Below are 17,806 nucleotides of genomic sequence, written 5' to 3' on the forward strand. Positions count from 1 at the left end.
TGCTTCACATCGTTACCACAGACAGAAATACAAATATCATTTTATTAGATACAAGTATTTAAAGGTATTGTTTTGTACTGTGATTGAACATGTATGTTCTAGTATATACCTGAAGCCTCTGCAGAGATACCAACCCTCCCTGAAAATTTTCTTTTTTTACGTCACTCAACACAAATGTTAAAATTAAAGCCTCCCTGATTTGTGGAAAGATTATTCCTATTATGCTGTATGCAGTTGATAGAAACCTCCCTAAAAGCTGAATATAAAGGTTGGCATATCTGATGTATGTATCAATACTCATTCGATGACACTCTATCCCTTCCTATCAATGTTTGGTGGATTTCTGTGTGGGATGTTTTAAGTGTTTCATCACACACCTCTGGGCATGCATTCTGACTGACCTTCCTCATTTGCACCTATCAACAATTATTGATATTGGTTTATGTTATTACAAAAAATGTTTGATGAAATCAATTATGTTTTTGTCTGTGGATTTGTGATATTTTTTGGTTTTTGTAATAAATTGCTGTAAAGAGCAACCAATATGTAAAATATCAACAAGAAAGGGGTGTGTTTGATGTTGTCCTGTAATAGCTTTGATTTTCTCTTTGATCCCCTGCTCATTTCTGTCACGTTTGAACTTACATTTTGAGAGTTTTCTTGAATGTTTGATTAGAATTTATTTCCGTATTAAAAGGAAGAACTATCATAGGCGGCCCTCCCAAGGGAGGAGGAGGGGGTGGGGCACAGTGCACCCGAAAAGTGCCCCTTTAACTTTTTAAGAACTGCCCCTTTTACTTTGACAAGTGCCCCTATTAATTTGTTAAAGTGCCCCTTCCCCTTTTCATTTCTGATAAGTGCCCCTTTTCCTTCAACAGGTTCCCATTTTCCATTCTCATAAGTGCCCCTAGTTGGGTACGAGAAGTGCCCCCTTCACCTCTGAGAGGTACGTGCTTCTTTTAATTTGACAAGTGCCCCTTATCCTTTGTTAGAAGTGCCCCTTCCCCTTTTAATAACTACCTCCATTTTAACTCGGATAAGCGCACCTTATATTTTCACATGTGCCTTTTTAAATTTCTAATAAGTGCCCCTTTTCCTAATGATAAGTGCTCCATTAAAAAAGAGCCCTTTCCCCTTCTCATAAGTGCCCCTTCTCTGGTAAATGACCCTTTTCAGGTAGGAGAAGTTACTCCTTTTCACGTCAGATAAGTGCCCCCTTCACCTCCGATAAATGCCCCTTTAAAATCTGATCGGTTCCCATTTCCTTTTAACTAATGTACATTTTTCTTTATTACAAGTGCCCCTTTTTCATTCACATAAGTGCCCCTTTTCATATCTGGTCATTTCCCCTTTTCAGGTGCGATAAGTGCCCCTTTTCACTTCTGATAATTTCCCTTTTAACAATATATAATAATATCTTATAAATGCCCCTATCAAAATTGACGGGGGCCCCTTTTCCGTCAAAAAATGCCCGTTCCCTATTTTCATGACTGACTTTTTTCATCCCTGGTGAGTGCCTCTTTTTGAGGGTGTAAGAAGTGCCCCATTGTTACCTTTGATAATTGCTCTTTGTATTTTGGCACATGCTCCTTTTATTTCCTGATATGTGTTCCCTTTTCCTCTCATCATTAAACGCGCCCTAGCTAATTTCAAGCGACTAAAAGCAATTTCCCCCCAAAGCCCGCTCGCTACGCTTGCACACATCAAGGCGCGTACGCAGGATTTTTTCGAAAGGGGGGGGGGGGTTTAAAATTTGAAAATTGCGCCGAAAATTTTGCAACGACTCAGCCAGCCGCTGAATAATCGGGGGGGGGGGGGGTTTAGAGCACATAGTTTGTTTTTGTCCAGAAATGTAAAAATGTGTACGATCGATATTTTGTTCCGATGGGGGGGGGGGGGGGGGGGGGGGGGGGGGTTAAGGTCACCTTTTTTTTGGTCACCCATTAGCACAATGTTTTTGTTTTTTTGTTAATTAAAACAAATATTGAGGGGGGGGGGGGGGAGTTTTCCTTCCCGTTATGAGAATGTGCTTATAACCTCATTAGGATTGGGTTTTTCCTCTTTATAAAATGTAATTTTTCGCACTGCGACCTTACATATTTTAAAAATTTTCCTCGCTCGCAAACAATTTTTTAGACAATAAAACCCAACTGCAAAACATGATGTTCAATTAAGCAATATCTTGTATGGTTTATAAAGTGAAACTATATTGAAATCATCCCTGATAATTGTAATCACAGTATAAGGGTATATACCAAAATCTAAATAATTGTATATTTTCGCTTTGAGATTTCCCTTTATAGGTGCCCTTTTTTCCAGAAAGTTCCCTTTTTCTTGGTGCCCCCCCCCCCCACACACACACATACTTTGGAAGTCGCTCGGCCGCCCCCGAGAAACAACAATGAGCCCTACAAATGACAGCATCCACCAACATGGTGGCGCTGTTCCACCGAGCGGTCCAAAATTTGATACAAATGTTTGTTTTTTTAATTAAAAAAAATAGTTCTCACGACCCCCCCCCCCCCCCTGAATGACACTTTTATACTGAAGAAAATGAGGATTGTTTTAGGTCTATATCTGATCTAAGGGGAAGGTGCTGGAAATCAATTCTCTCTTTCTCTCTCTCTCTTTCTCTCTCTCTCTCTCTCTCTCTCTCTCTCTCGATATTTTTGTGTGTGTATTTCATTGAGTATCAAAGCAATACAAGTAATTCTTCAAAATACATTTCTCTATAATCATTAACGGTATATGATAATTCTATCAACTTTAATGCATAACAAGTCATAACTTACGAACGAAAAGAAACAAACGAAATCAGTTATAATGTAAAACAAATAATACCCCTTATAGTCCTTATCCCACACCACCGTATGCAACCCACTCAACCTCACAGTATGGTGTGAATAACCCAAAGTGCACAATAGTGTATGGACGAAAGCTTGCCTTCATGTGGGGCTTGAACTTCATAAAACACACACTCTCTCCTAAAGACAATATTTGTACGGATGGGGTCCAAGGGCCCAGGCTTTGCTGGGGTTGAGGGGTCGGAGCCCCCGGAAGTTCTTGAATTCTTAACAATTAAAATAAAATGGCCGTCACGAGCGATAGAAATTGTTTTTTTCTTCCTTGAAAGTCACAAATCACTTATCATTTCATTTAGAAATCTTCTCTTTTTCTCAGTTTTACAGAACCTGGTGTGTTTTTTCGTACTGTTGAAATTTTGTCCGCAATCTTCGTAGGCAAATCGAGCCAACTCATCAAAATGTAATCTGTATGTGTAAATACAAGTTTCATGTTCCTCCTTTTGGGGGAGGGAGTTCTCTCTCTTGTGTTAGGGAGGGGGCGCACGTTTTAACCACTGTAACTGTTCAAATCCAATCCAATCCAAAAGATATTTGATATAGCGCCTTTTCAATGTGGTTACAAAGCGCTGCACACACATCGCTCCACATCGCTCCACTTTTCCATGGGGGAAAGGGGGGGGGGGGAGTCGATATTGGCCAAAAATGGATTTAGGGCCTTTCGGAATCGAGCTACTCCTCTATTGATGTTTTGTTTTTACCTGACTGCTAAGAAAGCATTACTGGTATGTATGCTTGTATAAAGTAAGCTACATGGCAGGTCAGAGTACCACCCCTCCTCCTCAAATACACACCTTTCTAAAGGCACCATGAAGATTTCCCCACTTGTGGGCAGAGTACCACCCCTCCTCCTCAAAAACACACCTTTCTAAAGGCACCATGAAGATTACCCCCTTATGGGCAGAGTACCACCCATCCTCCTCAAATACACATCTTTCTCAAAGGACCATGGGGATTTGCCCCTTGTGAGCAGAGTACCACCCCTCCTCCTTAAATACACCCCTTTCTAAAGGCACCATGAGGATTTCCCCACTTGTGGGCAGATACTACCCCTCCTCCTCACATACATATATATTTATCAAGGGAAATAAGCTTCTCCCAAGTGGCATATACGTAAATCAAAAGTGTCCAAGAAGCGATGCAACCCAGTCCTTAGCGCATGTACTAGGGTATCATCGGCAACCAATGATCGTGGCGCTTTCGACTTCCTTGCCATTTTCGTTTTCAAAGCTTTCACGCAGGAGATTATCTTTGGCGATGACTTCAGGAACATAAAACCCTGCGTTTGATTCTCCCCGCTTTGGATCCACATGTCGCACTGGTTATACTTCTGCCATATTAGAGGTATGGGATCTTTTAACCAAACGTAATCGGTTGCAGTATTCAGTACGTCTCTACCCGAACCGAGAATGTCCAGTACGACGTCACAATCAGATAGTGTCAAACTCATGACTCGCGTCCCGTTTTGCCGCTCCCGTCTTGGTTTTAAACGCGTCTTGTATAACTTTTTCGCACTGTTTTTCCTTTTTGACAGTATTCTATACGCAGGTTGGTCTTCTACGATTAATGTGACGTCATAATCTAAATTCAATATCTTCAAACTCTCTAACCATTTTAATGTGAGGGCGAGTAATTCAAACCGCGTCGTTCCGACGATACTGACATTTCGTTTTGAGTCTGGACGAAAGTTCGATAACTGCCCACTATCATTGCTGAAAACAGGTGTCCCCTCATGCTGAATGTCTCCCAGAAGATCAGTCGTGATGTTGCTTTTGTTGCCATGGTGGTGATGATGATGATTGATGTCGTCTCGGTGAGAATCATTACTCATTGATCGGAGCCGAGGATTCGAATCGATAGGATAAACGATGATGACGCGCTGATCTGAAAAAAAAGGTGGACAAAATAATACGAGAAGTATAATTAATAATGATGATGATGATGACGATGATGTTGATTATTGTGGTGTTATTATCATAATTATTTTACTTTTTACAGTTAACACCCAAAGTCAGGAATGGAAGGTGAACTCATCTGGTTGAATCAGAACGTTTCTCGAATATATTTTGGATGTAAGCTTTGAAATGTGACATTATCAGGAAACATAAATTGGGACATATCAATTTGTCATATACTTTTTCAATAGCAACTATCCTTATCAACTATATTGATATCAGTCAATTAAAAAACAAATGTCTAATCAGTGTTGAATATAATCAGGAGCTTCTTTTTTTAATTGATATTTCAATAATTCACTTGATAAAATGAAATCACTGTGACTCACATCGAGTATAACAAGTTTGGACAGTCCAGATGAAAAACAGAGACAGCAATCCGACCTGAGCAACAGTGAGCGCACACAGTAAGAAATATGTTTGGGGACACTTCCCCGACGTATTCACTGACAAAGTCGACGACGACGACGACGGCGACGACGAGGGCGAGGAGGAGGAGGAGGCCGGTGAATGATCACGGGCTGCATATGATTCTCTATGTCCTGCCATGATGAAAAGAACTGCCTATAACATAAAGATTCATGAGATTGGTTGAGCTCTGGTTTCGACAAATGATTTATGACAGGAAAGAATGGAAGAGCTACGTGCACATTTACCATTAGCTAACACACAAACCACACGAACACACTCACAAACTCATACGAAAAGATCGTATGAACAGATTTTCATATTATCGAGTGATCACAAAGCAATGAATTGGCTCTTGATACCATTCCGGAAATTTTAAATGATGAAATATTTTTAAAAGCCTGTCTTTTTTCTTTCTTTTTTTCAAGGAAAAACGGTTGGGAAAATTCAAAATGGCTGGGAGAATTTACTGTCAGAAGGTGTTGCACAGTGACGCCTTCAAAGAAAACCACACCTTTGTTTTAAGGATTTGTTGCATGTTAGAGGGTAAGAACGTTAGAAGGAATATAATAAGTCACATTTCATACAAAATTACGCAGGTTTTCATCAACCTTCAACAATGTTATCGAGTCACTTTAAGAATTTTCTTTAGTAGCCGCCATCCTAGTAAAGCGTTGCTTGACTAGGTCTCCTGCACTTTTCCACAGATATAGTTCGGATAATACTTTAAATCTATAATAATATGTTAAAGAAATATTTAGTTCTTTATTATATGTATATACTTAAATAATATCTTGACATGAAGTTATTATGTTTGTTTATTTTATACCCTACGTTACATGTTCTTTGTTATTCAGTTATTGTATTTGGAAAAATGCAGAAAGAAAATCAAATAAAAAGAAAAATGAAATCTCTAAGGTATTCAACGACGGAATATGACCCATATCAATTCCTTTTTTAATTTCCTTTAAAAGTAACACACAAATATTATGTTTTCATAAATTTGATTTGGATATAATTGTGGCCTACACTTTTAACACTGGAGCCCCCCGATATCAGATCGTCAGACCCTTTCAATTTATATAGACTTATATTCATATATATTTATTGATACAATGCATACATGAAAAAGAATTTCGTAATCGGGTAAGTCCCGTCAGAGCGATTTACCCGGGCAGAAAGGAATTCGCTTAACACACATACGTACTTCACTTTACGAGTAACCTCAGTGATATGCTTGTCGAAGACGGTGGGAAATATACTAATAGCATTATAAACATAAACATGCTTAGAAAAGAGACTGCCATATTATTTTTTGATCAATGAGTAGACTTATACGTACTCAAGACTAAATCTAATTAAGCATAAAGTTAAAACGTGTGCGGACATCTATCGAAAATTACTTAGCAATACTTACTTTTTTACCGGTATACTGATAGTTGGGTCCAGTCGCCTATACCATTCCCGTGTTCATGTCATGACGATGTGAATGTTAAAAGCATGAAAGAGCTCGGACGCCTCAATTACAAATAGCTCAGGATATAGTGATAATTTCCTCGTTCCGTTTTATAATTGTAAGCTAACAATAATGTTTATAGGTTACTGCTGTTCAGTGGTATTGTAATTAGACCACCGAGAGTCTGTTTTATGCTTGTTTATTCCACAAAAGACAAAGAGCATCAGGCGGAAATAAGGCATATTAATTATTATATCGACTGACGGAGCGTCGTCACGTGATAACTATATACATGTATTATAAAGGCTAAAACATGGAGATCATAATTTTCATCCATACAAACATGAGACGACTGGGTATTATAATAAGAGAAAACATACATGCAGCCATAAAAGTAGTTGTATGTTTTCGCTTTCATGTGATTATGATAATTAGTGACGTATGTCTTCGGATATAGCACAGAATTTCACTGAGGTTTATTAACTTATATTTCTGTTCTTATACTCTCTAGTTAATTTTGTAGTGAGCGAATCAATGAGAACTTGTGTTTAAAAGTCTAAAATTCACTGAGGTGTATTAATCATATTTCTGTTCTTACTCTCTAGTTAATTTGTAGTGAGCGAATTAATGAGAACTTTTGTCTAAAAATCTCGAGCAAATAATGTTTTTCATTATTACAATTTCTTGACATTCTCTTTATCTTTCTCCACCCCCCCCCCCTTGTATCGTCTGCTTCCCTTACCCTGTTGATTAATTATTATTCTTCAATCAAAGGCAAAGTATAAAGTTGACTTCTGGTCACTTATTATTGCATGAGAGAATTTACCAAAATGTTAATGGACAATTAAGGCTGGTTATGCAGTACATAAGCATAATCATCGTATATTATGAGGATTTTTTCGAGGGTATTTTGATTTTCAAAAAAAATCATCTAAACGTTAATATATTTAATAATTATTGCTACAAATCACAAACACCGAATTTAAAGGAGACATAATCTATCACCATTGACCAACATCATGAAACGGCCTTAATTTAATCTTACCAACATTAAACGATATATTAGATCACATTGTTTTGTCTTTCTTTAACCCAAAACTGTATTATAATTTGCCTTATACCTTAAAGAAAAATCCATCCCGGTATCATCTTGGTTTTGAGAGAAGCAAATGTGGTGAAAGCTTCGTGAAAGTTTGAGATAAGAAAGTTATGATTTTTCGAAGTTGTCATCAGTGAAACACTGTGAAACACAGTGGCTATATATACACTGTGACGTATCTTGCGGGTTCCTCTCGAATTCGCTCTGTATATACAGAAAATTTCATATACTTTCATTTCCTGTTTCATACAGGGATTTTATATAAACAAATTATGTTCGATAATTATAATATTTAAGGGGAATGTATGATTGCAAATTTTCTGAAAGGAAAATACAAGTCTTTAAATATGTTTAGTAAAAGGCAAATGGGAGAAGACCTCGCAATTAGATACGTCACAAAGTTGTCAATATATGTTAATTGATCGCACCTTCAAAAATGCATAACTTTTATTTGGTAGCGAAACCCCCATAAACATGCTCAGGCCCCGCAACCACCCCCACCCCCCATCCCCCCAAATTATTATTTTTTTTTTGTACTTATGCACTAAAAGTATGCTTCTTGGATTAAAAAACGGGCGCACAACCCCGCATGTGCAATATGAAGTATGTGAAGTATTTTCGAAAAATTTAACTTCGATATAGCCTATTGATGACATGTATAGATCGTCCTTTGATTTAATTAATTTGTTTTTCTTTTCAACACGACCTACTAATTCTATACATCATACTTTTTCACTCACTTAAACAAAGGTGACAACTCCCTCATTCCCCAGGGGCGGAGCTAGCTTTTTGCTAAGGGGGGGGGTGACCCAATGACGATGACGTTGACCCAATGGCGATGCAAAAACGGGAAATATTTATTAATTGTGGAAAATGTGCTTGAAGTATGCAATATAGAAGGTAATTTTGTTGACTAACGCCTCGCATTGGCTGTCAATACAAAGTGACACCATCGCCCCCGAATACTCAATGTAATTATGTAAACTGATAATGGTTATTGAGTTTAGAAATGATATTCGCAACCAGAAATGGGAGTATATAAATCAGTGCAATTCAATTGATGAAGCTGTTGAATTATGGCAAAATCTGTTGTTACAAGTTGTTGACAAACACATGCCATATCGTTCAAAAAGAATAAGTACTAGGGGCTCTCCGTGGATGAATGCAGGTATTTATAAACTCATGAAAAAGCGTGACAAACTGAAACGGAGAGCGTGTAAACTTAAAGATGAAAAACTCATGTGTGAATATAGAGTACTACGTAATAAAGTTACTACTGATGTAAGAAAAGCAAAGAGAAAATACTACTCTGATAAATTCTCACTTTCTAGTGCTAATCCAAAACAGACTTGGAAGACATTAAAATCTATCATTCCAAATAAGAAACGTGACACGCCAATAGTTGCGCTTAATTCAGAAAGTAATGTTGATACTGCTAATCTTTTCAATACCTTCTTTGCTGAAGTAGGAAGTAATTTAGCAAAAGAAATTCCTGATACGCCTCTCCCTATAGAAAACAATATACCATTAATCAAGAGTTTTGAGTTTACCCTTGTAACCGAAAATGATGTGTTGGGAGTTATAAACAAATTGAAAAATACTAAATCTGTAGGTGTAGATAAAATATCAGTTTTTGTTTTAAAAGCATGTGCTACCGAGATTTCACAGAGTATTGCTAACCTGATCAACCGCTCTTTGTTGAGCGGTAAATTTCCTCAACAATGGAAAAGGTCCAAGATTATCCCAATTCACAAAAGTGGCGATAAGAGCTCTCCTTCAAATTATCGGCCCATCTCAATTTTGCCCTGCGTATCTAAAATACTGGAACGGGTTGTCCAAAGACAAGTTTTGGAGTTTCTACATGAGAACAATATCTTGTCAGCCGCCCAATCTGGTTTCAGGCCACGTCACTCAACTATTACCACTCTCCTAAAAGTAACTGATGACTGGCTTCACGCAACTGATAAGAAAGAGTATACGGGGGTTGTATTTGTGGACTTAAGAAAGGCCTTCGATACCGTGAATTGTGATATTCTTATTAAGAAACTCAATAACATAGGAATTTCTGGCACTCCATGTACATGGTTTAAAAGCTACATGTCAGGCAGAGTCAGTAGGACACTTATTAATGCAGAGCTTTCTTTCGAATCAGTGATTGAGTGTGGTGTGCCCCAAGGTTCCCTTCTAGGGCCACTGCTCTTCATCGTATATATAAATGATTTAGTAAAATGTATAAAAACCTGTCAAGTTCAGTTGTATGCTGATGATACTGTTTTATACTTCTCACATCCTTCTATAGATAGAATTGAATTAGCTTTGAACTCAGACCTAGAAAATATGTATTACTGGATGTGCCAAAACAAATTAAGTGTCAACTGTCAAAAAACAGTTTGTATGCTCATTGGAAGCAACCACATGATATCTAAAAAGAATGTCCTCCGAGTTTCATTGAATGACATCTTTATAGATCAAGTTCATCATGTCAAGTACCTTGGCGTCTTAGTTGATGAAAAGTTAAACTGGAATTTACATATAGACAATATGTTGAAGAAAATTGGTCAAATGGTAGGCTTTCTAGGAAGACTAAGGCGATTCCTAAGTGAATCGGTACTGAAATTAATATATAGCTCACTGATCCTTCCGTATTTTGATTATGGTGATGTTATTTACAGTGCAGCTTTCAGGAAATATACAGATCGCCTTCAAAAATTGCAAAATAGGGCAGGCCGGATTATACTTAAAATAAAACTTGAATCTCATGTCTCTGTTTTGGAAATGCATAACGCTCTTAATTGGCAACTCTTGGACAAAAGAAGAAATCATCATTCCCTTGTTCTTATGTATAAAATAATGAATAATCTAACCCCCGAGTATTTAAGAAATGAATTTGAGTTGAGAACCCATTCCTACCTTTCCCGAATTGGAGCTCAAATAAAATTACCCAAACCGAGAACAAATTACCTCAAAAGATCATTCAAGTATAGAAACGCAAAGGCCTACAACACACTTCCTCCTCATATCAAATCTTCCCCTAGTGTTAATACATTCAAATCTAAGATTGCAGAACTGTTACAGTAGCACATGGTCCCCCTCCTTATTTTGTTATGATTACTTGTTTTTTATGAAATGTTTTTTTTTTTTTTATTTTTTTTTTTTTTATCCCTTTATTTTATATTACTTATTTTTGTTTTCTTTCTTCAAAATGTATTTACTGTTGTTCATATAATGTATTTATGTTTTGTTTTGTTTATGTAATTGTTCCGGACCCCACGGAAGACCAGCTTTCCCATGTCGGGTTAGCTGAATGTGGGCTATCCATCGTATTTTATGCATTTTTACTATGTTTTTTATACGAAAATAAATACTACTACTACTACTACTACATTCCCTTTAAACAAGTGACTTACTGAACAGGAATCTATTGCGAATAGCAAAGTTTAGAAATACAGTGCAAACTAAAATGTGTTCATTGGTTACATTTTATTTTTAGTAATAATAATAATAATAATAGCTCACATTGATAATGCGCCTAATACTTTGTTTCTAGGCGCAGTACTTAATTATTATTACTCCGGTCATCGGATTCAGGCTTACCCGCACACAGTGCATGCACATTCTCCACTCCCTAGGGAGCATTACTGTCCAAAGTTATGCGCATTTCGGGTTTCTTAATATTTTCTGACATTTTCTCTTTTTTCACATACTGGCATTCTTCCATCATAGGCCTACTTTGTTAAATAGATTAAAGAACTGCATCTCTCTATTAAAAGCTAAACTATAAGAGAACAAGAAGATTTAATGTTTATCACATTAAGTCCTTTTGCATTTTTTTTTCATTCAGTGATGAGTGTTATTTCCCTTTTTGTCTTTTTCAAGGTACCAGAGTTTTTTCCACTTAAATACAAACTTCTTCTTGGCGTATCCGCCTACCTTGTTGGCATGCACCACGTATATTTCATTTTTGTGGGCGGCGTACCACCCCTTCTTCAAGAACATTGACTGTCCCGTAGGAAATGCTGTCATGTCCAGCTTTTTAACGCGTAACCTCTTGTACCGGATGTGATTATGCATGACCCAGTCCAAGGCACCCTGGTCGTTTTCTGGAGACGTTGTATTGAGCTGATCCTCGATCCTTGATTGCCAAGCTTTGACCATCTCCACGGCTCTAGGAGTTGGCTTCAGGTACATGAAACAAGGGCAAGGGATTTGCCCACCTTCACCTAGAGCCACCCATACGTCGTATCTTGAGTAGACATCGGCGATAAGAGGAATTGGGTCTCTCAGCCAGACGGCATCGGCATCGGCGAATAGGACACCAACCCCTGAGCGCAGTATGTCCAGGATGTAATGCGGACGCTTCCCAACGAGTTGAATGTACTCCTTGGTGTAAAAGCCAAGAGCTGCAGAATGGCTCACGTTCATGTCCGTGAATCTCAGGTTGATCTGTAGCCTTGAGGACTCCATGATGTCCTTGCGATCCTTGAGGTATTGGAATGCACCGTAGTCCTCTGCGATGAGGGTAACGTTGTAGGGACGATCCAACCGGCGTAAGCTCTCCAACCAATTCTCAGTCAAATCGCTGAAGGCAGTGTTGGTTGTCGTGAGGATGGTGAAGGGTCCGGGAATCCTGAAGCTCTGTTCTGCCTCCGTCATAGGTTCTTCTACGTGGTCCGACATGTTCAATTTGTCACCGATGTTTTCAAACCGGGACTTCTCTAGATGATTTTCAGCAGCATCCCCTTTGGTTTCGTTCAAATTCCTTGGACTGGGTATCGCTTTCTTGGGACTTATGAGGATTTCTCTGGGATGCTTTTCATCTGAATTGAAATGCAATGAGGAGACAAGAGTAAAAATAAAAAAACGTGATAACAGTAAGACAATAATTGTAATTATTGCAGTTCACTTTAAATCCCTACTGTACTAATTGTAGCTACTTGCTCCCTTTATATATATATATATATAGAAAACAATGCCCAAGTCGTGCCTGTTGGTCCCCCATGATCCTCTTTTTCTTATGTTATTTGAGAGCTGATTTGATGAGATTTGACCACAATCTGTCAGTGACCATCAGGGTTGTCTAATCCCTCTTGGCCTAACTAGTGCAGACGGCCTTTAATATTTGAGATCTGAATTGGTAACGAAAATAAATTTCCATCACTTGTGTTTGAAGACTGGACTGGAGTGTCATGTACAAATAAATACATAACATTAATGTCACTGATTTATCATCACTTAATTATTATTCAACCATTTTTTCAACTAGGAAGGAATTGGTTCCTTAGTTACTTATCAGAGCAATGCCCTAAACTTCCCTTTTCCTCTTCGGAGCAAGTTTAATTGTTTACCAATTTGAAGAAAAAAATATTTATTTTAACATCCTGTTTTTTGTCGTGGGAGGGGGGGGGGGTAGTTCTGGTATTTTGATTATCAAATACTTTTGAATTACATTTTCTAAGTACATGTACGTAGTAAGATCGAAATTTTATCGTACCTTCAAATATATGACGCCTTGCGATATCTGTTGAAAAGTCAGCTATACTTCGAGCTATTAAGAGAAAAAGATGGTGAAGAAATGAATTTGGTCACTGAATAAATATTGTTGAGCGTGGAACTACATCGTTCGAAGATGTTCTTATAAAACAAATCATTAAACCCCCACCCAGCTTGCCTAGCAAATCCTCCTCCACTAACCCCTAAAAGGGGGAATGCTACAAATTGCCCCATTCATTATAAGATTTGGAACCGCGTGCTCCCCCCCCCCCCCCCCCCCTCCCATCCACCCCCGTAACAAAAATCCTTCCTGGATCCACCCCTGAGATGAACCATTTATGATGACTACAGATAATGAAAAGGGTTACGAAAGTGATACCTTAGTATGCAGATGCATGGTAGGGCTCACAAATATCGCTGTTTATGCCAGTGTTTATGAAGCGACATCACGAACGACTTATATTTGTTTCATTTTAAGCCTTTGTATAAACACTAAAACACTTACCTGCTTTCGCCTTGTTCATCTCGAGTTCGGGGCGCCACTGGCAGTGGCAGTCACAGGGGGGCGCTGTCCGCATAAGAAACACCCCAGTGAGGAGGATTTGACCACCAATAAAAGCTGCCAGCATCGAATAAAGGGTTGTGTGGGTCTTTGCCGTGGACCAGGGGGACATCGAGGAAGAGTTTAGACCCGGGAAGAGTTTTCGTCTCGCCCCGCGTTTACTCGATGAAACCATGGTTGATGACGAGCCAGATACCTTTGAAAAGATTTAATGTAGCAAAGAAAGGCGAATAAAATGAATCCGATTGTAAAATTTTAAGTAACGATAATAAAAGTAAAGAGAATCAGATTCCGGGAAAATATAATGAATATGGTCAAATCAATGATGATGTGGAAAATGATGATAATGATGACGCCGAAGAAAATTCCTTTCTCAAAACAGTCACCCTATTTCAACAATAAGATTTGGCTACTCAAAGTTAATTAGACCATGTAAGCATGGGTGTCGATCCCGGGGGGGGGGGGGGGGGATGGGGGGATATATCCCCCCCCCCCCAATATTTCAGGTGGGGGGGGGGATGGCCTGTACAATCATCCCCCCCCCCCCAATAATTCACCATAAAAATTAAAAAAAATGAAGAGAAAAATTAATGAGAGCCCGATGAGAATAGTTAATGGTTATTACTCGCAAGATGACCATCAATATACACATTTTGCTATCTCATTTTCATAATACATATGTTTTGTATAGTCACTAATGGGCCTAATTAGTGGCCGTTAACACTAACAGTAGTATACAATTCCTTTCCAGAAGCTATTGCGACAAGCATTGCCGGGAGATAACATGCTACCCACCACTCGGGCTGTGCATGCGAAGATTTGAGAACGAAGGTTCCATACGTACATCATGTGGGGAAACTGAATTCTGACAAGGATTAATATAGAGAACAGTACAACGAATCGTTTTCTTTCTCTAATAATTAAGTAAAACGGCAAAGCTTCCGCGCTTTGCACGGGAGGGGGGCAACTGAATTCAGACTAGGATTAAGAGTTATAATTAAATGAAAAGTAAAATTAAACGATACAACGAATCGTCTTCTTTTTCTAATAATTTAATGAAACGTGGAAGCTTCCGCGCTTCGCGCGGGATGGGCGAATATGATTTCAGGCGTGGGTTAAGAGTAATAATCAAATGAAACGTCAAAGCTTCCGCGCTTTGCGCGGGAGGGAGGAAACTGAATTCACACAAGGACACGATACAACGAATCGTCTTCCTTCTCTAATAATTTAATGAAACGTGAAAGCTTCCGCGCTACGCGCGGGATGGGCGAAAATGATTTCAGACGTGGATTAAGAGTAAAAATCAAATGAAATGTCAAAGCTTCCCCGCTTCGCGAGGGAGGGGGGGGGGGAACTGAATTCAGTCAAGAATTAAGAGTCGAGAAAGGTACATCGAATCGTCTTCTTAAATTCTTTAATGATCTAATGAAACGTCAGAGCTTTTCCGCGCTACGCCCGGAGGAAGGGGAACTTGATTCAAATTCAGACAAGGATTAAGAGTCGAGAATGGTACATCGTATCGTCTTCTTTCTTTAATAATCTAATAAAACGTCAGAGCTTCCGCGCTACGCGCGGAGGGAGGGGAACCTGATTCAAACATTAAGGATTAAGAGTCGAGAATGGTACATCGAATCGTCTTCTTTCTTTAATAATCTAATAAAACGTCAGAGCTTTTCCGCGCTACGCCCGGAGGAAGGGGATTCAAACAAGGATTAAGAGTCGAGAACGGTCCAACGAATCGTCTTCTTTCTCTAATAATTTAATGAAACGTCAAAGCTTCCGCGCTTCGCGTGGGAAGGGGAAACTCCTCCCTCCCTGCACCCAACCCCCTAGGGAGCGCGCTTCGCGTGACCACTACCCCCCCCCCCTAAAATGAAAGCCTGGCTACGCGCTTGGGGATGGGGTGCAACCTGCCACACGCTTCTATCTCTTGGTTGCTTTGATCCATTGCCGAAAATATTTTGGCACCTATCTTCCCCCCCCCCCCCAACCACGGACACAAATCGACACCCTTGCATGTAAGTCACCGAAAAAAAGGTTGTCAGCTTGACCGAATGGCGTCGGGTTTAGCCCCTAGAGCCCGCGAAATAGGCATCGATGTCAGGTCAATTTTATCACATCTTAGACACCAACATTTTACAATAGGAAGTACAGTGTGAATGAACATTACGAGAAGAAAAAAATTACCAACATTTCCCGTCGAAATATGGAACGTTATCATAAAAATGTACCAAGAAAGATTAGAAATGCAAATTAATGGTGATGGTAACCTTTGGGTGTAACCCTTTACACCCCCCCCCCACATTGTACACTTATAAAGCTGCATATACAAACTTACTAATCGAATAAATAATCACCATGAGGTAAGGGAGACGTCTGATGGAAAAAATCAATGTTATTGAAATCGAATCCACAATCTTGCGATTTGCTTTAATATACAAGCACCACATACAAAATTATCAGAATATGTTTAACGAATGAATCAATGAAATTCATCTATTGCCATAATAATCAACTTTATTGATAGTGGCTATCAATGGAAAGTCAGGACAAGATGCAAATAATTAATATTCACTTTAAAAAGTGGATACAGACCGAAAAAGGAGAATTAAGCTAATACAAATTAAAAATTCATCAATATTAACAAAAACATCTATATTGTTACAAACGGAGAAGTGAATACATAGTTTTGGAATAATCATCAATCTACTAGTAACTACAAAAGAATAAACGAAACAGGTTAAAGTGAATATTTACATCCAATATCATTGTTGAAGCAATTGAAAGAAATTCAAAAACACGATAGCAGGAAGTATAGAAGTATCCTTACCGAATGTTGCTTGATGCCAAACCGGTTAATGTACCGATGCAGGTGTGAAACAGTCCTATCTACCACGTCAACACGATGGTCGAAAAATATGCATAATCTTCTACGTCATACTGGTGCTACTTCTGTCACGTGACCCTACGTTATGATGATATCCATGAATGGCCTTCAGCTTTATTATTACCGTCAATGTGTTACCATACAGCTTACAATTGGCGCTGTAACGATGACAAATATGGATAGACCGCAACGCCACATGTACAGTTCGACTATGAAAAGTAGGTAAGACGCAGTTTTATATGAAAATGCAATGGCTTGATGAATAATCTGCTGGTACCATATTCCCGCCTGTAAAATCAGTCAATTGTCTCTCATGAAAAACATTATTGTGTTCTGGATTAAAGGCGGGTATCCAAGTTTCAGATTGAAGCATTCGGGAGAAAACGAAACAATTCAGATTCCGCGCTTCGGATTTCCTGATGTTCCTTTTATTTGGAGATAAAGTGAAAATATACTTTGGAGATAGAGTAAAACACGGTGGCCTGCGTAGATGCAGTGGAACATACAGTACCCTATCATGTCGCGCTCGGTTCTAAAGAAGTAAAACAATATGTTTGCACTTGTCTTACCGCCTTTTATAAAATGAATATATTATAGTCAATGAGTTTGCGAAAGGAGAGTTCAACTATTACGCAACGGTGTACATACTGGGACAAAGGGCCATTATTTCATGTATTTATATATTCGGGCTCCAACGTGGACAGGAGTACTTTCGGTTGTGTGGACTTTCATTGTCATTCCGGGATGGCGTGTAGCTAGGCTATATTTACCATCGTTAAAGGTAACCCATTTATATTGAACAATTCATCCGATTTTACAGAAGAAAGAGATATGGCATGTTTTAATTTTCACACCAATGAATGACTTTCTTTTTTTCATGATGGGTTACATATTTGAAACATATTCAATTTCCAATTGCTGTATTTTTTGAAGGAGGTAAGAATCATTCGTCCTTCATACAAAATGCACGTGGAAGTTCACTAACTCGTAATTTGATCTTTCAGAAACGTTTTGTGACAAGTCTGGTTTACATAAAAAAATCCTTCAATGTTCGTTTGTTTGCTTGTTTCATTTTTTTATCAGAGCTG

At 38.6% G+C, this 17,806-nt stretch overlaps 2 protein-coding genes across 3 annotated transcripts; both read right to left on the reverse strand.

Annotated features, from left to right (window-relative positions):
* Window positions 1–2,747: 2,747 nt before the first annotated feature.
* On the reverse strand, window positions 2,748–6,709 carry LOC115917933. 2 transcript variants are annotated; one of them, XM_030999647.1, is made up of 3 exons: window positions 6,642–6,709; window positions 5,146–5,380; window positions 2,748–4,745 (listed from the first exon to the last, which is right to left on the reverse strand). In XM_030999647.1, the coding sequence occupies exons 2-3, from the start codon at window positions 5,363–5,365 to the stop codon at window positions 3,940–3,942; spliced, it is 1,026 nt and encodes a 341-aa protein (XP_030855507.1). In that variant the 5' UTR covers window positions 5,366–5,380; window positions 6,642–6,709; the 3' UTR covers window positions 2,748–3,939. The 2 variants fall into 2 exon arrangements, with proteins under 2 accessions (XP_030855507.1, XP_030855502.1); XM_030999642.1 differs by lacking the exon at window positions 6,642–6,709 and having other exon boundaries at window positions 5,146–5,611.
* Window positions 6,710–11,354: 4,645 nt separating this feature from the next.
* On the reverse strand, window positions 11,355–17,281 carry LOC100892399 (UDP-D-xylose:L-fucose alpha-1,3-D-xylosyltransferase MGP4). The gene is made up of 4 exons (XM_030999657.1): window positions 16,662–17,281; window positions 13,775–14,027; window positions 13,271–13,324; window positions 11,355–12,596 (listed from the first exon to the last, which is right to left on the reverse strand). Exons 2-4 carry the CDS (start codon window positions 14,004–14,006, stop codon window positions 11,617–11,619), a joined length of 1,266 nt encoding a protein of 421 aa, XP_030855517.1. The 5' UTR covers window positions 14,007–14,027; window positions 16,662–17,281; the 3' UTR covers window positions 11,355–11,616.
* Window positions 17,282–17,806: the final 525 nt, after the last annotated feature.

This window comes from Strongylocentrotus purpuratus, unplaced genomic scaffold (genome assembly GCF_000002235.5).
Source record: "Strongylocentrotus purpuratus isolate Spur 01 unplaced genomic scaffold, Spur_5.0 spur5_contig_861, whole genome shotgun sequence".
Taxonomy (NCBI): domain Eukaryota; kingdom Metazoa; phylum Echinodermata; class Echinoidea; order Camarodonta; family Strongylocentrotidae; genus Strongylocentrotus; species Strongylocentrotus purpuratus.

Excerpts from the sequence above, each read along its gene's own strand:
- LOC115917933 (XM_030999647.1), bottom strand. The coding sequence starts at position 5,365 with ATGGCAGGACATAGAGAATCATATGCAGCCCGTGATCATTCACCGGCC. Across the intron at positions 4,746-5,145 it reads CCAAACTTGTTATACTCGAT|ATCAGCGCGTCATCATCGTT; the intron begins GTGAGTCACAGT and ends CTTTTTTTTCAG.
- LOC100892399 (XM_030999657.1), bottom strand. The coding sequence starts at position 14,006 with ATGGTTTCATCGAGTAAACGCGGGGCGAGACGAAAACTCTTCCCGGGT. Across the intron at positions 13,325-13,774 it reads GATGAACAAGGCGAAAGCAG|CTCGAAGTATAGCTGACTTT; the intron begins GTAAGTGTTTTA and ends TTCTCTTAATAG. Across the intron at positions 12,597-13,270 it reads AAGGCGTCATATATTTGAAG|ATGAAAAGCATCCCAGAGAA; the intron begins GTACGATAAAAT and ends ATTTCAATTCAG.